The following is a 23,628-nucleotide window of genomic DNA, read 5'->3' as shown; positions in this document are numbered from 1 at the left end:
GTTCAGCGTCTTAATAGCATCTGAACCAGTAAGAGCTTTTAGTGGGTCTGAAAACCTCTTAAATAAAAAAAAAACATATGTTTGTCTCCGGCCTCCATTAACTTCTAACCCGGAGACTAGGCTCCATCTCCGACGACTAGAGGTTCGTCTCTAGCCTCCACCTCTTAATGATTCAGATTTCAGACATTTAAACCACCTTTTAACATTCAGATGTGGTATTCAGATTCAGACTTAAATTTCTAAAAAAAACAAACGAGATCTTAGTCTATTACATGTCAATAGAAAAAAACAATTGGCTTGTTTGCATTGTCTTTCCTGATAAGCATATCTCTCACAAGTTTGGACCAATTAGGACATATTGTTACCACTGGGCCAGAAGATAGTAACCACCACAACCACAGGTATCAATCTTAACCATTGCATTTTCATGGTAGATAATACCATTTTCTGACTAGTCACAATTTTATTTTTATTGTATATAGTACTACTTAGGTAAAATTCATATATAATTACACAATATGGGTAAAATCACTCAAATGACCATTTTACCCTTTAATTGTTTTTAGGTGTCATTCATGACAATTGGTGTTGAAATAGTCTTTGTAGATCCAGTCTATGAGTTAGGAGTCAAAATTCCACTCATTTTTAATGGTACCTCAAAACTACTACACCACAAACACCAAGATTGTTACAAAGCATTTGATTCTCCAAAGTACATTGTGAATGCTGACCAAGGCCTGTTTTTAGTAGGTACTATTTTTTTAAAGCTTGAGTTTTAGAAACTATTAATTGGATTACAATTTACAGCCACAACAAACATCCCATACGAGTTAGGCCATGGAGTATACTCTAACACATCTTAATTTCACATAAGCTCCACATCACTTATTTTTTTCTCTTTCACTCTATGTCATCCAAAGAAAATGGTTTAACCCTCATTTAACACATAATTAATATAACAAATCAATTAGTAATTAATACATAATTAATGCATATTGTTCCTTTTAACCCGTTAAAAGCATAACTCATGGGCCATTTTAACACACTTAACACAAGTGAGGAGTGGTATAATCCATCTTTAAAGTGTCATGTCATTTTAACCTATGCATGGGTTAGAGTATACCCCATGACCTTGTAACCATCACATGAGAGGTAAATCGAGCTCACTAATGTGTCCTCTTCATTAAATGTTTTAACTAGTAATCTAAAGTGAACACACGAGTAATATTTAATAACGCCAATGAAGAAAAAGATAAAGAAATCAATACAATAAAAAGAAGAAAATGATGCTTGTTCAGGTGAAAGAAAGAGACATAAAGTGAGAAAAGAAGGTGATTTGTACCTAAATTAAGCTATGATAATTAGTGACAGGCTGGTAAATGGACTATTCCTAATCATAGTTGATAATAAACAAATGAAACCCCACATGGAAACACCTTCAATCAATCTCTCCTAACTATTACTTTTATTTATACTTTTGGTTTTTTTTGTTCTGTTCTCACTTAATCATGAAACTCCGTTATTCATCTTGCTTTCTTATGACTTTTAACCAAAGTCAAAAGAGGCTATAATGTTGACTTTTTAGTAAATTATTAATAAAGATTACTTCTTTCAAGATATACCATTCAGTCTTGCCAAAATCAGTTTTAGAAAAAGGGATTGAAGGCATTACTTATACACTACCAATATGCTTTGATGTTGTCGTGATTAATTTAAATTAATTTACAGGAATACTAAACGGGATGTGTTTGCGGATCATACTAGACACGCACTTTGACAATTTTACATGAACTTAAACACAATACAATTTCTTTCTTTTTCTTTATTTTTATTCATATTAATACTTTAAAATTATAAATTTACATAAACAATCAAATTTGTATAAAACAATTACGCTTAAACTATAAAACTTGATGTTCATTTCTCTTTTTAGGTTTAAGTTATGACGCAAAACACTTTAAAAAAAAATAAAATAAATGGGTCAACCCGGGCTCGAATCCAACTCGTTTGTCTAAGCGGGTTTGCAAGTTCAACCTAAAGCTAACACTAACATGTTTAGAGCGAACCAAAATATGTGATTTTTGTGTTAGGTTTATGTCGTGTCTATAATTCACACCCTTGCTGATTAATGACGTGTACCAATTAACACCTCCATTAGAGAAAAACGTGACCATGTGTCCATTTACGATTCACTTTAGCATTGTCGGATAATCTTTGGCAATGCTTGGATCTATTTAGACAAACCAAGATGGATAATCTAGGATCTTGAGGATTGAACTCAAATGACCATGTTTGGCAATCCTTTAATATTATTATCTACCAAGTTATCAACTTTAGTCCATGTAATGTCAATGTCATTCATCAAGAAATTTGGTTACAACTACTGTTAGACTGAGGGGTGTGGGCTTAAACGGGGGCGCTAGAGCCCCTCCGCTCGCGCCCCAGGCGCTAACACCACACCACCAGGCGCTAGCGGGGGCGCTAACGGGGCGCTAACGCGAAAAACAATGCAGGCGTGAGCCGGTTAGCGGGAGAAGAGAGAGGGCTGCACGGGATTTGAGGGTTTTTTGACCGTTGGGAGCCGAACAAACCCAAAAAAAAAATTATTTTTCCTATATAATTATACCCCATTTCACCCATTTTTATACCAAAACTTCAAACCTTCACCCAAAATTAATTCATCTTCTCAACTTTTTTTTAAAAAAATGGCTGGAAATTGGTACCCAAACCTTGATTCAGATTATCTTGACAATGATTTATGGTCGTCACCGCACCAACCGATGTTTTATTCGGAGCCGCAAGAATCATCCGGCTTTCAACCATCCAACACACAACCGTCTCCTAACTTTGTTGTTCCGGAGACACAAGAATCACACGGTGAAGCTACGGGACCAAAAAGACGCGTCCACCGGAATAAACAAGTTACAACGGACGGGTCGGGACCGGCTTCGACTCCGAGGACGAAACGGAAAGCCACTCCGTGGTCATCGGATGAGAAGGAAGCCTTGTGTCGGGCTTGGATAGTCATTTCTGAGGATCGGCGTTACGGTAATTGTTTTAACGTTTTTAAAAATGATTTTTAATAAAAAAGTTAAATAAAAAAGTTAAATGGAAATCTAATTTATTTATTCATTTTGCAGCCGACTACCAAAAGAGCAAGATTTTTTGGACAAAGGTTAGGGAGACGTTCTACATGTTCGTTGGGAGTACAGAGCGGAACGCCGATATGATTTCGGGTCGGTGGTCCGAAATCAGAAAATTTGTCGGCTTGTTTACTAATCTTTTCAACAGGAGCAGCGGTCGTATGAGACCAAGTGGCAGTGATGATTTGGCGGTTTACAATTTCACGGTCGAAGAGTGGAAGCAGGAGTGTTTGCGGAGGTATGGGATGGTGAAGACGTGGGACGATTTATTGTTGTGGGAGAGGTTGAAAAGGTGTTCCAAGTGGGTTGAGCTGGTGGCGCCGGACTTTGATGCGGAAGTAAGGGCGAAACGGACTAAAACTAGTTCGTCTGGAGCGTATAGCACTTCAACCGGGTCGGATTGCCGCGTTGGATTCGACCTAAACATTGCGGAGGAGGAAACGTCTTCACCGCCGAGGAGGCGGCCATTGGGAAGGGACGCCAAGGGGAAAAAACCGGCTGAGGGGGAAGCCGTAAACATCGCCAATCTTGTTGAATCCCTTAATAAATTCAACAAAACCATGGAGGTGGTCTCTAATGACAAAAAGGAAAAAAGTCGAATGAGAGATTTGGACTTTCTTACTAGAGACTTCAGTAACCTAAATCCGGTCGATCAAATGCTAATGGAAAAGCAAAAGGAACGTATCCGAAAGAGGTTGATCGAAGAAGACCAAGCCGAAGAATAAGAATAATGTTTTTTTAGTACTTTAATTTTTATTTTATTTTTAGATATTAATGTGTTTTTTTATTAATGTGTGTTTTTTTTAATAATTTATGAGTTTTTTTAATAATACGTTGTTTGAATATATTTATAAAAAAATAAAAAAAAAAATTCGCTGGAGCCCCTGCTGGAGCCCTCCACACCAGGGCCAGGGGCTCCAACGGGGGCTCCAACACCCCCCTTATCCAGTTTCTCTCTCTGCCACACGTCATAATATTATTGGTTGGAGCCCCCATTAAAGCCCCCCACACCCCTCAGCCTTAGGTACGTATTAAATCAAAAGGGGCCATTAATCATCGTCTCTAGTCTTTAGTTACATCCTTTGTACCCTACTTCAGAAGTACCTCTCCATCAACTAAATATGATTGAAGTAATAGCTAATCTTGAAAAAAACCAGTTAACTCAACATGGTTAAAATGGTGAAAAATTTGTAAATAAAATACATTTTATAGAGGTAGGGTACCAAAAAGACCCAAATACCCTTAAGGACTACCCGCGGGTCAATCAGAAGTCCCTCATAAGTCACCGGCGGAACATATAAACCATTCGCATAATCATTTGAGGAAGAAACATCCTCATAGCGCATGCGGAAACACCACAACACCCTCAAAGGTCATCCGCGGGAAGAGCTATCCTTCCGCGTAAATAACCACGAGGTAAATGCTCCGTGACAGCTGTCAACACATGATTGCCTTCTAGAAGATTTACCAAGATGCTTTCTTGGGTAATACGTGAGCCCCCGGCCAGTCAATTGATGACAAGTGGCAAGGACGTTATAACCGTGCACATGGCCAATATTCTTCCATTAGTCAATGGAAAAAAGACACGTGTCCAGGTTGTTATGCATGCACATGCAACGTATAGGATGAACCTATCACATAAGGACACGTGTCCAGACGGTTATGCAGGCATCTTCTTAAAGGATAGCTGGCCCCAATCACCTTCCCACACCCTTCGGCTATAAATACTCTCTCAACCATCATGAGGTATTCATTCACTCCCACTGTACTATCTCAATTTACTTAAGTGCTTATCTTCTACAGAACAGTACTTATTCTCACGCCGGAGGGTGGTTACGGGAAGACCCCCCCTCTTGTCCTTCCCGTAACGAGCTCATGGTGTCTGTTTTGCAGGTGTTCGTCACTGGACTTTAGGAAATTAGGTTCATATCGTTTGGCAGTTAACCGTATCCTACCCTGTTGACTCATCGAATCCAGGACCCATACCCGGGGAGAGGATCCGTGGTTCTTCATTAGCGCCATCCGTGTTTTTGTTAGAACAGCAAATTTTGTTTTCGAAGTCACGATATGAATCAAATTCCTAAAGTGCTGACGGGGACCTCAGAACAAATCCCACGTGTTACTAACCTAGAAACACGTGAGAGAGCAACGTCATTGTTCGCTCAGAATCTTACTCCCGATGAGCAAGATTATGTTGTGACACCTGGAGGTTTTACTTTGGGTGGTTCATCAACTCGAAAGCATCGTACCCCACTGGCAGACGCTGCTCCAGTGGGTACAAGAAATGTAGTAACACCAGCTGATACCCCGCCTAACGATCTGGGATGGGTTACAGCTCAGAGAGGTTCCAATTTGGGAGATCTTGAGCGAACTATGAGAGAAAGTCGCCGGACTCACCCAGAATTGGACCTCGAAGAAAATTCAGGTGACTTAGCCCTGAGGAAAACTCATACAACAAGCCACAGATCTAAGGAACTCTTGTCTCCGGATGAGTGGTTCCGTATTCAACAAGAGAGTCTGGCCGCTGAATATGGACGAAGGGTACGGAATGAGCGACTTCACGCCCGTACCCTAAGTTATGATGACCCTCATAGGAGATCTATTTCTCCTCCAATAAGAGGAAGTCATATTCAGTACAGTAATCCAGAAGAGCAATACCAGAAGGAAATCCCGAGGTTACGTCCTCGTCCCCGCATAAATATGCGAGTACCTACTTACGAAGAAGAAATAGACGGACACGACTCAACATATCATCCAGGAGGTAGTTATTACAGCGGAGACAACCGTTTTCTTCCATTTGGAGAGGCTAGTTACCCGCGATCGGCTATTCGCCACGCAGAGTATTACAGCAATGCGGAACACGACTTCTCCAAACCATACCGCCCAGAGTCATTCGCAGAAAAATCCAAGTTCATTCCGGCCATCGCGACAGCTCCGTTCCCGATAAACGCGAAAATACCAACATCCGTTGGGACATATAACGGGATGATGGACCCCAGTGATCACTTGCTAAGGTTCGAAGCGGTTGGAGGAGTCAGTGGTTGGACTCTTCCGTACTGGTGCCATATGTTCGCATTGACATTTACTGGAGCTACGCGAGAATGGTTTGAAAAATTGCCTTGCGGACACATTAAGAGTTGGAAAGACTTCGTAGCAAAATTTTCCGAACACTTTAGTCAACAAAAGAAACACACTCGTGACCCGTTTGAAATACTTGATGTAGTAAGGCGAAATAACGAATCCATTGAGGATTTCATTACTCGTTTCAATAATGAGAGCCTTAATATTGGCGGAGTCAGTGAAGACATGCTGAGAGGAGCATTCCGAAAGAATGTAAATAGTGACGCCCTGATTCGTACTCTAAACGGAAGAGATGGTATGCCCAAATCTTGGGACGAAATCATGACGTCAGCCAAGCTATTCGCAAGAACTGAGAAAACCTTGGGATCCGGTACTCAAAAACAAGTGCCAAGAGTCGAATTCCAAACCCCAAGACCAAATAGACAGGCCAAGGGGCCAATTTGGTCTAGACTGCAACCAAGTACAGAAGCACCAAAGCAGTTTGATGCGAGATCATTGATTAGCAATAAGAACAAACGCAACTTTCCCGCACATTCTTCCAATAACAGTTGGACTCAGCTGTCAAAATCTCCATCAGAAATCCTCACGACCGAGAACCTAACCTTCCGCAAACCTCAACCAATACCGAGGAAGTCATTTCTCGACAAAAACAAACACTGCTCATATCATGAAGACATTGGACACAACACAAATGAATGTGTAGCCTTAAGAAACGAAATCGAGGCAGCAGTGAGAAATGGAAAATTGGAACACTTGGTCAAAGGCGCAAAGGCAGGGGGTGGCAAACCTCCCGCAAAGGATAACCAGGGCCCGTCAAAAAGACAAATAAAGGATCTGAACGTTCATATGATTCACGAAGGTCAGCAGACCAGCGGGAAAAGAAAAGAATTTGAGGATGAAGAGTGGAAAAATGAGCCAGTAATTTTTCTTTGTATCAAAGGAGGACGATGTAACAAGAACCCTTTGATAATTACTGCCTTGTTCGGACACTACCGGTCGCAATATGTGTTCTTCGACACCGGTAGTACATCCGACATTATGTATGAACAGTGCTTTGAACAGCTTGAAGAAGAGGATAAAGAACGATTACGAACTATTCACGCACCCATCTCTGGGTTTGGTGGGGAAATAATGCACTCGCGGGGTGTCATTACTTTCCCGGTTACACTTAGTGATGGAATTCACTCACGAACCGAAGAGGTTGAATTTTTAGTTTTACCAGCAAGTTCCAAGCATGATATTATCCTCGGACGGGAGGCAATTGGTGACTTCAATGCACATCCGTCCACAGCTCACGGAGCAGTAGGGGTCCCAACCCGCACTGGCGTAGCAATAATCCATGTTAACCGACATTGCTACACAGCTGAAAGTTCAAGACCAAGCAAAGTTTCCAAACAAAGCCAGAGGACTGAACCGGAGAAGTGGATCCTCAACAAGAAATTTCCCGACCAAACCGTAGTAATTGGTCCAGCTATCTCCGAAATCGCCCGGACTTTTCTGAAACAATTATTGACAAAGAATATCGACATTTTCGCATGGCAAGCCGCGGACATGACTGGTGTCCCGCGGAACATTCAGAACACAAATTGAAGGTGAATTCGTTAATTACCCCAATTGTGCAAAAGAAGCGAAAAATGGGCCCCGAACAGAAAAAAGCCATGAACGAGCAAGTACAAGACCTTCTTCACGCCGGAATCATCCGAGAAATCAAGTACCAAACATGGGTAGCTAACCCGGTGATGGTCCCAAAAAGTAATGGAACGTGGAGGATGTGTATATATGTTGGTGCATAATGTCAGTAGTTCATAGTCTAGTGTCTGTAATCGAGTCTGTAATGATTAATTATGTTTTATATGTCTTAAGCGAAGTTACTAACAAGTTCGCTGTTTAGGCGAACTTGTTAGTCAAGCGAAGTTATGGACAACTTCGCCTGAACATGCCAGGCGAAGTTGTCGTGTATTTATATAGGTTACGGCTTAGCTAAGAAAAAGAGTTCGTGTGATCATTATCGAAGTTACGAGAGCTGTAACGTGAGGACGAGAGTTCGTGTCTGTAATAGTGATATTGTATCACGTGTTTTGGTTATAATATAACGTGTTTGTTTATCGTATCTTGTTTGATCTATTCGTGTCTTCTACGCTCGTAACGACCTGCGCAGGGATTCCACACCTACGTAGATCGAGATATCCCGTGCAGATCCATCCAGGGAACCTACAATTGGATCCCTTGTACTTTAATTTTTAATTTTTAAACATGATTTCAGTCCGCACCTACAATTGCTGCTTATAAGAAGATGAAGGTATTTCAGTTGGATGTGAAAAGTGCGTTTCTAAATGGGAAAGTTGATGAGGTTGTGTACGTTGAGCAACCTCCGGGTTTTCCTGACCCAGACTTTCCTGATCACGTGTACAAGCTAAGTAAGGCGTTGTATGGACTACATCAGGCACCTCGTGCCTGGTACTCAACTTTATCAGATTACTTGCTTGAAAATGGGTTTGAAAGAGGGAAGATAGATAGCACACTGTTCTTTAAGAGAGAAGGAAGCGACTTCCTGCTGGTGCAAGTCTACGTGGATGACATTATCTTTGCTGCATCAAAAGTCTCCATGTGTCAGCAGTTTGAGGCCGTCATGAAGAAAAGGTTTGAAATGAGTGCTATGGGTGAACTAACTTTCTTTTTAGGATTGCAGGTTGATCAGAAGAAGGATGGGATGTTCATTCATCAGACCAAGTATGTCCATGATGTACTCAAACGCTTCAAGATGGAGGACAGCACTCCATTCGATACTCCAATCTGCGTCAACCATAAGTTGGGTGCTGAGACAGACAATGACACAGATGTGGACCCAACTCAGTATCGGGCTATTATAGGTTCTTTAATGTACTTAACTGCTTCTAGGCCTGATATTATGTTTGCAGTTTGTCTTTGTGCTCGTTTTCAGGCAAACCCAAAGGAATCTCACATGAAGGGTGTGAAGAGGATCTTGCGGTATCTCAAAGGCAAACCTAAGCTGGGGTTGTGGTACGCGAAGGGAGGAGACTTGGAGCTAGTCGCTTACACAGATTCTGATTATGGAGGGTGCAATCAGAGTCGGAAGTCAACAACTGGAGGATGTCAGTTTCTAGGTGGCAGATTGGTGTCGTGGCAATGCAAGAAGCAGACTTCAGTCGCAATTTCAACATGTGAGGCAGAATACATGGCAGCATCCAACTGCTGCTCCCAGGTTCTTTGGATTCAACAACAGTTGCGCGACTATGGTCTGAATTTCTCACTTACTCCTATTTGCATTGATAACACAGCTGCTATCTCAGTAACTAACAATCCCGTGAAGCACAGTAAAACTAAACATATTGACATACGTCATCATTTTATACGGGATTGTGCTGAGAAGAAACTGATTGTGCTTGAAAAGGTGGATACGCTTGATAATTTCGCTGATTTATATACTAAAGCGTTTGACAAATCAAGATTTCAAAACCTTGTTGAGTTGAATGGGATGATCAATCCCGAGTAACCATGCTTTTTGTGCATATTAAAAAAAAAAAAAAAACGTCACTATCGCTTAGAACAATGTCGGTTACCTCAGTTTGATGGACATGTCTTAGGATATGTTTGGTCCTCATTTCTACTTGTAGAATATGAGGATAGCCATTAACCAGACGACTGAAAGTGACCGGGGCGGTTTATGATGAGTTTTCATTCTTTCGCTTAAAATTAGTCGATCATACTTAGTTAGAAGGACACATACTAGTATGTGGTCGGTCCAGCTGATCCATTGGATCTTCGGGATAGCCGTTGACCTGAAGACTTTGATTTGGTCGGGGCGATAGAAGTTAAATTTTTCTTTAAGGGAAATGAAATTATTTTTCAAGTCTACTACTTCGTAAGAAGTTCGTTTGCTATGTTTAACAGAAAATTGATCCAACCTTGGAAAATGATAGATATACTGATTCTGTGTGCTTAACTAGTGAAGTTATTAGGCTTAAAAGGCTTAAGAAGAGTCATTGTATGTCATGGTAGCTTTTTATGGTGCGTAAAAGTAGAAGTGATACTAACTAAATCTACTCGATTTTATGTGGAAACTTCTTAAGAGTTCTGCATGTCTTCATATATATCTTTCCGAATGATAGGCAGAAAAGCGATTACCCAGTCATACACGAGCCTGTTAGTGTTCTGATTCCCGTGAAGAAAGCGTGTCAAGAGACTGCAGTGATCCAGATTCGGGACTTGCAGTTGTTCTCTATGTGTTTGTTTAAAAAAAAAATTTCTTTAACTTAAAATGTCAATCATGATGTAAGAAAGAGAACGGGAAGCAGAGTTTAAAGATCGAAGAATACTTACAACTTAATCAGACACTACGGGTCGAAGTCAATTCGGGGTGACTTGGGGAAAGCCAAATACGCTTTGAGAATAGATAGGAGGCATCATAATTTCTGAGTTGTTGCCCACTTAAATTTTGAGGCATAATTGAACCTAACTCGTATCACAGAAACGATGAAAACCATCTTAAGTTATTTACCTGCTTACAACCTGTTTCTTTATGTCATAATACAGCTAAACACGGATCTATGTGACAGTCACATAATTTGTATGATTCCTGTTCGGATCTTTTCTAAAACGTAGTAGTCCCTGTCGAGACTGAAATTTGATCCCTTGTACTTTAATTTTTAAAAGTTTTTCGTACTTAGGTAGTTTTATGATTTTATAACTGGTTACTTGGTCTTGATTGTATTTTTTAACTCTTTAAAGGAAGTTTTAAAAGTTAATTGCAAAATGTTCAAATTATGAGGTTTGATTTTGTAAATATAGGCGAAGTTGTTAAACAGGCGAACTTGTGAATAACTTCGCCTAGGCGAAGTTAACCGTAACTTCGCCTGTATAACCCAGACCCTATATAAAGGTTTTTAAAAGTCAAATGTTTCATTATTCCAAGAACACAGCGAACTTATTCCGAAATTCCAGCGAACTTAACCTATTTCCGGCGATCTTGTCTTTCGATCTTCATCTTTGATTTTTTTTATTCGATTTCTTTTCCAATTAAAGGTGTGTTTGGGTTCTTATATCTTATAATCGATGTTCAATGTTGTTAATCCTAGGTTGTTTCGACACCCGGTTAGTGACCTCAGACTTTTGATCCTTAAACCCGGTTTCAAACTTGTTTTAACGTGGTCGTTCACACATTGATCGTCTAGATAACCATAAAATCATGTTTTCCGGATTCCTTAATCACGAAATCACCAACTGCACGTTGTTTCATAAACCTATCAACCGCCGATTCAGATTCAGGCGAACTTAAGGATTAGGCGAAGTTATCCGCAACTTCGCCTGAGGCGATGTTGTGGTGAGGCGAAGTTATCATTAACTTCGCCTGGACCTTTTTACTTATTAGTTTTTAGACGAACTTAAAGATGAAGCGAAGTTGTTCCCAACTTCGCCCCACTTTTAACTTCGCCTATACAGACTTTATCACAACTTCGCTCATGGTAACAAGCGAACTTGTGTTATGCCTTAACGTGTATCTAACTTGGTTCGTTTGTTGCAGATATGGCTGCTGTTGCTGGTGCTGGAGGTGCTGGTGGCGATGACGGGGGAGATAACCAGAGACAATTCTTCCCTGGGCATAATATGTATATTACGTTAGACCCAGATGCGAGTGGTGTGGAGGATTACCGCGAAATCATCACTTTCCTCCTTCGCTCGCGGATATTCCACGCGATCACAACTACTCTGCCGATATCCTTACCCAATATTGAGGATTTTTGGCAGACGGTGGAATACGATTGCCGTGTTGAGCCCCCGGTTATGCGAGCAACCGTCAACAATCAAGAAGTTCAGTTCTCTTCTGAACAAATCCGGGCGGCTTTACGTTTCGGGAATGAGACCAGGGATGACCCGACAGACTTTGTGGCTCCTTTCTGAGATGGAGCGTTTTTACGAATGGGCTATTCTGGTCCGTTGGGCGATACACAAAGAAGGAAGGGTTTCCTACTCGATCAGTGGCGCTTTCTCATGCACGTCATGATTGTTTGTATGTCTGGGAGGAAGGCGGGCACTGACGGAATGGGCGCGACCATGCAGTCAGCAATGACTGCTCTGACATATAATAAGCGCTATAGCTTTAGTCAGATGGTCTTCTATGAAATTGATCGTCAGAGAAGGGCGATGGCACGTGAGAGATTCCTCATGTATCCAAGATTTCTTCAAATGATCTTGAATCATGTGGCTCCCACGTTGCCTCAACGTCGCCCTATCAGATACGTGGAAAGTGTGAACAAGCGTATCTTCGCTCAATGCCGGACATCGAGCGTGAGGAGCAACCCTGAACTGCGTCCTAGTCATACTCCACTATTTGGGTATTTAATCAACCCAGAGTATGTTCCTGCTAATGGGGACGAGTTTAGAGATCCTCAACCACAACAGGCGGGAGCACCTCAAGCTGTACCTGCTGCACCTGTTGTGTCAGCTGAAGAAGAAGTAGACCTTGACGCTGCTTTTGGCGGCCAAGGATTTTTTGACATGGACCAAGTTGATCTTCAAGAAAATATACAGGTCTCGGTTCCACAGAGTACGGGAGTATATGTTACTAGAGCAGCTACGACGGTGGCTGACTCAGATTTTGATACTGTAATGGATGAGGCAAGACGTATGATGGTGACTCAAGAGAGGACGTATGGGAAGAGAAAGAGGACAGATGACGACAGTGAGTCAGAAGAAGAAGAAGACATTCATAAGTTGATCAGACGTTCAAGAAGGGACAGGACAGGTGCAGGTATGGGAGCAGGTGAGAGTTCAAGAGAAGTACGTTTCGCTCCACCCGCACTGTCCGGTATGTCGATTGTCCCTACATCAGTACAAGTTACAAGTTTAAGCGCCGCGGATGTTCCCGTGGTGGCTACATCATCTTCTTTCGGCATCCCACTCACTACTTTCCAGCTGACGACTCCGGAGATTGTGTCTTTACCACCTCCAACTCTTACTCCTTCAGAGGTGGTTGCTCAATTTGTTGAGTCGACAGTCGTTGCAACTGCAGGGTTATCAGGTATGATACCACCTGCGGTTACGCCTGCTTCTGATGTCCCGGTTACATTTGAAATCCCTCCTCAGTACACTCAAGATATATCACATATGAGGTTCGATTTCGATGCAACCCTATCAGACTCGGAAAGAATAGCTGCACTTGAACGGGTCGTGGCAGAACAATCAAGGGTGAATCTTATCCAGACCCAGGCTATTCAGCGCCTAGTAACAGAGAATCAGCTGCAGTCGTCCCTACTGGTTGAACATGGAAAAATTATAGATGCTATGAAGGAGTTCTTGGCATCTCAGGGGGAGACGAGCTGTAAAGGCGACGAGCTCAGGACAAAGAAGAAGAATGACATAGACGATGATCCCAATGCATCGAAAGGTGTAGGTGGTGAGTTGCCAAGAACTACTCAAGCTCTTGGGACTTCCACAGCTCAGGGGGAGTCTGCAGGTGCAGCTGGCGGTTCTGGTGGTGATGAGGTGGTGATGGTAGATGACGAGGAGATGGGAGATGATGTGATCGATGCCTTGAAGGAGTTGGATGATGATATGTTGGATGATGAATTTATGTGTGAAGATGATGTTCTACCAGTCGAAGAGATTGAAAAGATTGGTGCAGAAATTGTGATAGAAGATAATGTTGAAGAAGGTGAAATAGTTGAGGAGAATGTTGAACACGAGATCCCTGAAGTTGAAAAGTCAGATGTATGTCAAGATACAGTAGATGATGATACAGAATGGGAGGAGCAGCCTATATGGAAGGAAGGCTATGCTCATTGGTTTATCAAAACTAAGAAGCCTGCTGTTCCAACCATGTTCAAGAAAAGTTATAATATCAAAGGCTATGCTGAATCAAAGAAAGGAATTATCTGTTGGCTATATGATGAACAGTTAAAAGTGTTCGTGGTGAAAAGATATGATGGGATCCAATACTTTAAGAGGACGTTGAGATCTCTCAATACATTGCCTGAATGTGAGGTGAAGGATTTGGCTAGATTGGGGTTGATTAATAGAAGCGACGACAACATGGCCAGAGTTATTGGGAAGATCGTGTGGAAAGAAAGTATTAAAGAAAAGAAGTTTGAGTTATTAAAGCTACAGAAGGGAAAGCTAGTGGAAGATAAGGAAAGAGGAATGAGAGCAGATGGCAAGCCATGGATGGTAATGAAGTACAAACCGATTCGATACATGAAAGAGGTTCCAATGAAGACTATGCCTCAAGATGTGTTGAAAGATCTTAAATGGTGGTATGTTGATTGCCAGACTGCTGAAGCCGTGATGGAAGACGAAGACGAACAAGAAGTGCTAAGAGTGTATGATCCGATGCATCTTGTTAATTTATCGAAAGCTGATCTGCAGGTGTTAAATGAAAAGAAGATATTTTATATTCCTGCTTGGAAAGACGAAGCGAGGAAATATCAGCGAGTAGTCACGGTCTGCGTAAGAGAGGGAGTGCATGCATGAAGATTACAAGACAAGTGCTTAAAGATAAAGACATGAAGCTACTGCCAAGGGGGAGTCTGTTGGTGCATAATGTCAGTAGTTCATAGTCTAGTGTCTGTAATCGAGTCTGTAATGATTAATTATGTTTTATATGTCTTAAGCGAAGTTACTAACAAGTTCGCTGTTTAGGCGAACTTGTTAGTCAAGCGAAGTTATGGACAACTTCGCCTGAACATGCCAGGCGAAGTTGTCGTGTATTTATATAGGTTACGGCTTAGCTTAGAAAAAGAGTTCGTGTGATCATTATCGAAGTTACGAGAGCTGTAACGTGAGGACGAGAGTTCGTGTCTGTAATAGTGATATTGTATCACGTGTTTTGGTTATAATATAACGTGTTTGTTTATCGTATCTTATTTGATCTATTCGTGTCTTCTACGCTCGTAACGACCTACGCAGGGATTCCGCACCTACGTAGATCGAGATATCCCATGCAGATCCATCCAGGGAACCTACAATATATTACAAAGATCTAAACAAGGCATGTCCAAAAGATTGTTACCCACTTATGGAAATTGACTTAAAGGTAGATGCGGTGGCCCAATTCAAATTCAAGTGCTTCCTTGATGCCTACAAAGGGTATCACCAGATTCATATGGCGGCTGGTGACGAAGACAAGACAGCGTTCCGCACCGACCAAGGCACATTCTGCTACAGAATGATGCCTTTCGGATTAAAAAACGCGGGGGCCACGTATCAAAGGCTGATGGATCAAGCCTTCAAAGGTCAGATAAGTCGAAATCTTGAAGTTTACATGGACGATTTAGTAATCAAAAGCATAGAAGAAGATCAAATGCTGAGGGACATAGAGGAAACTTTCGAAACCCTGAGAAGTATCAACATGAAACTCAATCCGGCAAAATGTTCCTTCGGAATGGAGGAAGGGAAGTTCCTCGGGGTAATCGTTACAGGCACGGGTTTCAAAGCTAATCCAGACAAGATACAAGCAGTAGCCTGCATGCCATCCCCCGCATCCCTCAAAGAGGTCCAAACACTTAACAAGAGATTAGTAGCATTAAAATAGGTTTCTGGCAAACCACGCTGCTAAATCTTATCCGTTCGTTTCAACTCTGAGAAATTGCCTTAAAAAGGAACAGTTCAAATGGACCCCGAAAGCCGAGCAAGCGTTCCAAGAAGTCAAGAAGTGTTTAATAGAATTACCCACGTTAACTGCTCCACACGCGGGTGAACCATTAACACTATACTTGTCGGCATCTGACATTGCTGCGGGGGCTGTTCTATTAACATATATGAAAAATGTCCAAACTCCAATCTATTACGTTAGTAGAACATTATCGGACCCGGAAACAAGATGTAACGTCCTAAATTTCGTATTTAATAAAAGAAAGTCGCGTTTAGTTATTGGGCCTGAATAATAAATTAGTATTTATAAAGATCATGGACTTTGACTAATTAAGATGGATTAAAGGGAATGGGCCTTAGGTCCATGGGCTTTAAGGGATATAAATACCCCTTAAACCAACCTAAAACCCTAAACCCTCATTCATTTCCATCTTATTATCTACACACTCAAAACACACACACCCTACACCACCATAAACCTTACGGTCGAGAGGGAAGAGGGAAAACGAGATCGAGCGAACATCCGTTTGTGGTAGATCTTTGCTATACGAGCCATACACGAAGATCTAGAGTCCATAAGCAAGCTAACCGAGACCTAAAGGTAAGCCGTTTTACTTTAAAGTTTACGTTTTTAGTTGCGAACTTGATGCTAAAACGAACTCGTTAAACCCGCGAATATGTGCGGCTCGTGTAAAATGAATCCTAGATCTAGTATTAAACGTTTAAGCCTTAAAGTTTCATGCTTTATGCTACTACGGGTCAAGTTTTATCCGAAAATGAACATGGGAATGTTTACGGGTTTGGTTAAACTCGCATTCAAGGATTTCGAGATGAAACGATTATGATTAAGGGGTTTTAGAGCGAACAGTAACCCCTGCTGAGTAACTTCGCCTTCAAGCTAAGTTCGCCACTGCTAAACTTCGCCACCTTAAGTTCGCTGAGGAATAAGTTCGTCTGTTACCAAGTTCGCCCATGATAACTTCGCCTAAGGCTAAGTTCGCTAATGCTTAACTTCGCCTGGCATATGTTCGCTAAGGGTTAACTTCGCCGAACACTAATTTCGCCTATGCTTAATTTCGCTAGCGATAAATTCGCTTAAAATTAAGTTCGCCAAAAGTTAAGTTCGCTGGGAAATAAATTAAAATCCTAATGAAAAATGTGTTAAGACAGTTAATGGAAATAAAATTTTTCCAAGCTCGACCCCAGCTAGGGGCTCTGCCCCTTGGACCCTGCTAGGGGCTGCCGCCCCTAGAACCCCGCTGCCAGGGGCGCTGCCCCCGGACCCCCGTTCGTTGTGGGTTATAATTGAACTAGAAACACAATATAGATAGCGATAGATGATTGATACGTGTATTGTTATACAGTTAGCCGTGCACAGCTCAAGAAGGGAATAACAATTAACGGTGAAAGTAACCGTGTTCTAGTGAGTTCTAGCCCCATTTATGTGTTATGTTTTCGGGGCTGTGTGCATACTCAATATGTTTGTTAATACGCTTATCCTAAGAGATAAGTGTATACCTTATGTGAATAATGTGACATGTCTGAATGATTGCTTGATGGTACGTGAACGATCTTCGGATATTGCACTTACTGTCAGGTTGTAACGCTATGTATAAGGTAAGTATGATATGTATGCTTATGTGTATGAACGTGATAAAGTTAATAAAATAATGAAAGGATGGTTGTATGGTTGTATGGTTACGAAAAGGGTACCGAGCCCTAATAATACTCGAGGTATGATGTATGGTTGTATGGTAACGAAGAGGGAATCGAACCCTCTTAATATTCGAGAACTAGGGAACCGAACCCTACTAATATTCGAGGAAAGAGGGTACCGAGCCCTAATAATACTCGAGGAAGGAGGGTACCGAGCCCTAATAATACTCGAGGAACGAGGGTACCGAGCCCTAATAATACTCGAGGAAGGAGGGTACCGAGCCCTAATAATCCTCGAGGAATGTAGGGCGTAATGCTCTTTATAACGTAAGATATGAAAGCAAGTTAGTACAAAAGAAAGTATGAAAGTACGAAAGTATGAATGAAAGAATATAAGTTTGTGTGTATTGTATAATGTATGATTAACTAGAACTCACTCAGCGTAGCTGACTTTTAGTATGCACGCATGTGAGTAGGATGAGTCATCTCGCTTGAGGGGACACGTGGCGTTGAATAAGAGACTGGCATCGGAAGGCTCAGGGCATGTTATGTTTTAATTACTTAGTTTTCGAAAGACAAGTTGGTTGTTTAAGACAAGTTTTGAATTGTTATGAAATGTTTTATTAAAGTTTTTATATTCCGCGAATGTTTTTAATTAACTCTGATATTAGAACTGCGTTTATGACTAAATCCAACATCCAAAGTAGGGCTACCGGTACGGGGCCTTACACAAGATATTCAATGTTGGAAAAGCTAGTATTGGCGCTGATCTATGCAGCTAGACGACTCCGCAGATATTTCCAGGGTCACCCTATAAATGTGTTAACCGGGTACAAACTCAAGAACGTGTTGAGTAAGCCTGAATTGTCCGGTCGGCTGGCAAAGTGGGCCATTGAATTAGGTGAATATTCAATCGAGTATAAACCAAGACCGGCAATCAAGGGGCAAGTGCTGGCGAACTTCGTCACAGAATTTCCACAACACAAAGAACAAGAATGTATGATAGAACAACAACCCAAGCACCTCCGGAACAAGGACAAGTCTGGTCATTGTTTACGGACGGAGCTTCAAGCAGTGAAGGATCGAGCGCAGGCTTAAGGCTGGTCAACCCCGAGGGGCATGAATTTACATACGCTATCAAGTTGGACTTCAAAAGCACCAACAATGAGGCGGAGTACGAAGCCTTCTTGGCAGGCCTGCGGATAGCGAAAAAGCTCGGGTCAAAATATTTGGAAGCGTGGGTGGATTCCATGCTAATTGCGGGACAAATAAATGGAACATATGAAGCCAAAAACGACGTTATGGCCTCCTATTTGTCTCAAGCAAAGGTCTTGATCCCCAATTCAACTATTTCAATGTTGTTCACATTAAGAGGAGCGAAAAAAAATCGGCGGACGCCCTTAGCAAACTAGCTTCAACGAATTTCGAGCATTTCGCTAAAGATATTCGGGTAGAAGTCTTGGATCATCCATCCGTTCACCAAAATCAAGTCCTGGTAATCCAGATCGGTGTCGAGTCCTGGATGACACCCATCAAAGCTTACTTATCTTCCGGAGCACTCCCAGCAGGAAAAGCTGCGGCTCGGAAGATCAAGCACAAAGCTTTAAACTACCAGATGACTGATGGCATTTTATACCGGATATCATTCCTCAGCCCGCTGTTACGATGTGTAGATGCAGAGGATGCAAATTACCTAATTCGAGAAATTCACGAGGGTATCTGCGGACTACACGCGGGGCCAAGAATGACAGTTGCGAAAATTATGAACGCGGGATACTATTGGCCCGGCATGCATTTGGACGCTGTACAAGAAATCAGAAAGTGCGATTCTTTCCAACGCCATGCCCCCAATACCTTGCGTCCTAAAAACGAACTGATCCCGGTCACTTCTGCCTTGCCGTTCCAAAAATGGGCTATTGATATTATGGGACCTTTCCCAGAAGCCCCGGGACGAGTCAAGTTCCTGATAGTGGCCGTTGATTACTTCACCAAGTTGGTAGAAGCCAAACCAGTCGCCTCAATAACGGCATCAAATGTTAAGAAATTCCTGTGAGAATTCATCATTTGCCGGTTTGGCCTCCCGCAACAGTTGGTAAGTGACAATGGGACCCAATTTGCTGATAGCGGACTACAAGAATGGTTAAGAGAACTTCAGGTAACCCAAGTCTTCACATCTGTAGCTCACCCACAAGCAAATGGTCAAGTCGAAAGGACCAACCGAACTATCAAGGAAGGAATTAAGGCGAGGTTGGGTACTAAACAGAATGGTTGGGTTGACGAGTTACCCCATGTACTTTGGGCCTTACGCACCCAGAAAAACTCTAGTAATTCAGAAACGCCGTTTAGCCTAACCTATGGCACTGAAGCCATGATTCTGGCAGAAATCGGGATCCCATCCGCGAGGGTCCTGTTAATCAAAGATAACGACCGTGAACTCCGGATGAATCTCGATTTGCTCGAGAAAAGACAAGAATTAGCATCGATTCGCGAGCACAATTACAAAAGACAGCTTCAAAAATACTACAAATCGCGGGTCCAAATATGCGAATTCGATGCGGGAGATTTTGTCTTCCGCAACAACGAGGCATCCGAACAGGAGCCTCCGGGCAATTTAGCCCCAACTTGGGAAGGACCTTATAAAATCAAGCAAGTGCTATCCAAAGGTGCCTACAAGTTGGAGAAATTAGATGGGACCGAAATTCCTCGGATGTGGAATGCAGCACAATTAAGGAAATGCTACATGTAGTGCTCCTAGTTGTATTTTATTTTCGGCCTGCGCGCCCACATAGTTCAGTAATTGTGTAATTTCCTTTGACGGCTTATGCCTAGTAAGAAACTTATGATAGTTATGCACTATTTTGATAAGTTGTAATCTTTTATTAACGCAAACGAAGTCCCGGATAGACACTTATATTATGGTACATAAAACAAAGTGCACCGGAAGAAAACAAGACTTCTTATCGGATAGTTAAATGAGATTACAAGCAGAAAGAGGATTTACAATAAGAACCTATACACCTATGGGGTAGCATCTTCTTCCGTGGTGGCATCAGCTTCCGCTTCTCCCTCATCAAGGTTCAACAAATTCTTTAATTGATCTATAGCATCTTCTTTGTCCGCAAGCTCCGATATATGGTCGGAGAGGGAAAATTTCAGAGTATCAAACTCCGTGGTTTTCTCGATAAGGATAGAGGCAGTATCCTTGTCGGCTAACACATGCTCCTCCGGAATCCGGCCTGCAAAGCCAAATTCAAATCCTTCTTAAAAGCCCATTTGTCGGCCTGCTTGCTCGGAAGCACGGAGGAGTATCGCAACGCAATTCCCGAGATTATCACTGTTCCAAATGTCAGCAATAACTTGTTAAGCACAACAAACAGATGTAAGCTCATACACATCTGAACTGATTAAGTCAAACAGACTTCGTACCTTGGGAATAGCTGTGGACAGAAGCCACTTCTTATCCACCTGAGCCCGGATAAGATCCATTTTGTGCTTAGCACACTCCAGCGCTTGGTCTCGACTCTTAGAATAAAGGTCAGATAAGCGCTTGTCCTTAGCTGCTGAATCGGCTTGAAGGGACCTAATCAGCTCAGCTTGGTCATCCAGCTGTTTCTGAAGAGCGACCTTAGCTTTCTCAGCAGCAAGTTGTTCGGCCTTCGCCACTTCCATAGCTCGATGACTGTCTCGAGCATCAGTTAATGCTTTGAGAGCCTCCTTCTTGGCATCAAGCAAGTTCCGCTCGGTTTCCTCCAACTCATCATTCATAGCTAACCAATCCCGGCGAAGTTCCTGGTTGGTAGACACAGCGTTCGCCACGTGATAAGAGTTGGAGTCGAACAGATCTTTGCGGACGCGGTGACGTTGTCGTTTCTTCTCTGCAGGGGGAGACTCTCGTTGAGATATTCCTGGCAAACGTCCGCATCATTCAGCACCGAGTTCCGCCGTAACGTCCATCGGGGATGATGCGGAGCAGTGTCTTCACCTACTTGAGAAGAGGAAGTTTGCCCTCTATGTCTAAACACATTAACCCCACCCTGTTTTTGGAAATCATGCTCATCGTGGGGTGGAGATGCGTGGAATTGATCAACCCCACCAACCCCTTTCTCCCTAATCGGAGAAGAATCTGACAAATTGATCGGTGAGGTCGGTGGAGTTAGGGGTTTGGTAGCAACAGAATCCTCCAAGTTACCCTTGGAAACATCCCGGGAAGCAAGTTCTCGAAGGTGGGCACCTAGTTCCAGAACGTCGGTTTTCTTTTCCTTCTTCTTCTTCTTTTTAGGAGGCGCGACGTCGGCAGGCTGCGCTTTTCGCTTACCAGCAGCCTTAGAGCCCTCCGCCTCCGTTACCTGAGGTTTGCCCTCAATGGTCTGAGGACCACTTCCCTCACCAGTTGCTGGGTCGGTGGTGGCCTTCAAATCTGGCTTGCGGGTCAAACCTGCAGAAGAGGGAGAAGGATTAGTAGCACTAAGTGGTAACCCTCCTTCACAGAGTGACGACTCTTCGCTAGATGACAAAAATACGATCACTCCGCTTGAAGTAACGACGGTTACAGGGCGAGGTTGGGAAATACCTTCGCACTTCTTGACAAATTCCTCACCTTGTGCATACATTGCCTCAGAGACAATGGGCTCCGGGGTGAGGGTGGTGGAAAATAGGAAGTTGTCCCGCGTGCGCTCTAAAAATGGCACGTCATGTCGGGCAATGGGGCGGCGCACCATCATGCCCCCCACCTTGTCCAACAAAGTGGACAAAACTATACCTTCACCTGCAACCAGTGTAAAAGTTTAAATAACAGAACGAAAAAGCCCCGATAAGCACAAGTATCAACTTACCTCCGGCAGTGTTCTCATAGTAGGGTTCCAAAGCAGGAAACGGCCACAACCGACTCATCCTCGCATAAACCATCGCCCCTTCATGAATAGGGCGCATGGGCGTCGGCGTCTTGGTCAAAGTGTCAAACCATCTATGACCCTCATATTCAATAGCCGGAATCTCAGGGGCCGCATCTTCAGTCTTCCGTCGGGTCATGGCAAAGGGAATGGTGTCCTCGCGAATCCAAAAGAATTTGGATTTCCACCCATGAAGGCTCCAGAGCCACTCAAAGCCAACGGAACCTTTACCGGTGGTAGCGAAACTTTACCACCCTTCACGGTATGTCATCTTGTAGAAAACGGCGAACATATTAACGGATGGGCCATAGTTGTGAGATGACAACAGAAATCGAAATGACGAATCCTCAACATCCCAAACGGGTGAATCTGGGACAGATGGAGCCCATAGGCCCTCATTATAGATCGAACGAACTTCGTCATAGGAAAGCGAAAGTTACCTGTGGTAAAATGAACCACGTAGACGGCCATTTTCTTCGCCGGGGGCTCCATTGCAATAGCCCCTCGTGACGGACGTTCGGCTTCCCATTCCGGAAGGAAGCCGTACACGTTTTTTACGTCCTCGAAGTCTTTCTCTTTGATATCACACCCGACTTCAGTAATAGAGTGAGGATTTTTCTTCTTGGCAGCCATTTTTATGGAAAATATGTAAAACAGATATCAGAAAGAAGAAGTAAGAGAGAAAATATGTAAGTGATAATAATGGATCGAAGACTTCAAGGCCTATTTATACCCATCGCAATTAATGCGACTGTCAGACTAACAGAAGAAAGAGAAATTCCGGGCCACAGGATGACTGACACGTCAGGCGGGAGATTCGAAAACAAGTGCTTACAGGCTGTCAAAACAGGCGTTTTACACGTCCTGTCAGCCACCGGCTAAAAACCTCTCTCCGCCACGTCATCAGTATTATCTACCCAACTTGCACAAATTCAAAATTCAAAGAAAAATATTCCACAAGAGATAATGCGTGCATGAAATTCTTTTCATTAATATCAAAAAACAGTGATTACAAAAACATGAAATGAAATTACAAGTGTAAATTCTAGCGCCTACACATAACCTAAGGGTTAGCAGTATGAGCCTCGTCTTCCGCCTTGTCATCATCAGATTCGTCATCAATGTATACTCGTAATTGCTTCACACCGTCTTCGGATGAAGCAAATTCCGGAAGCATATTCTGTAACGGGAAGACAAGGTTATCATACTCTTGAACCCGCATATCCACTCCTGCTTCGCGTCGAGGCCATAGA

The 23,628-nt window shown here is 42.7% G+C and overlaps 1 protein-coding gene across 1 annotated transcript; it reads left to right on the top strand.

The window, feature by feature from the left end:
* Nucleotides 1-18,481: 18,481 nt before the first annotated feature.
* LOC143574865 (uncharacterized) lies at nucleotides 18,482-20,232 on the top strand. The gene is made up of 3 exons (XM_077059380.1): nucleotides 18,482-18,814; nucleotides 18,859-19,290; nucleotides 19,576-20,232. Exons 1-3 carry the CDS (start codon nucleotides 18,482-18,484, stop codon nucleotides 20,230-20,232), a joined length of 1,422 nt encoding a protein of 473 aa, XP_076915495.1.
* Nucleotides 20,233-23,628: the final 3,396 nt, after the last annotated feature.

Source organism: Bidens hawaiensis, unplaced genomic scaffold (assembly GCF_021521415.1).
Source record: "Bidens hawaiensis isolate Kalapana, Puna unplaced genomic scaffold, B.hawaiensis_p1.1 tig00027123_1, whole genome shotgun sequence".
Classification (NCBI taxonomy): Eukaryota; Viridiplantae; Streptophyta; class Magnoliopsida; order Asterales; family Asteraceae; genus Bidens; species Bidens hawaiensis.
The sequence above is the reverse complement of the archived record's forward strand: the minus strand, read 5'-3'. Positions and strand labels throughout refer to the sequence as shown.

Bases quoted from the DNA above. Each gene is read 5' to 3' on its own strand.
- LOC143574865 (XM_077059380.1), top strand. From the start codon at position 18,482: ATGTATGATAGAACAACAACCCAAGCACCTCCGGAACAAGGACAAGTC. The intron at 18,815-18,858 runs GTCTTGATCCCC...GTTCACATTAAG, and splicing joins CCTATTTGTCTCAAGCAAAG to AGGAGCGAAAAAAAATCGGC. The intron at 19,291-19,575 runs GTACAAGAAATC...CTCCCGCAACAG, and splicing joins CCGGCATGCATTTGGACGCT to TTGGTAAGTGACAATGGGAC.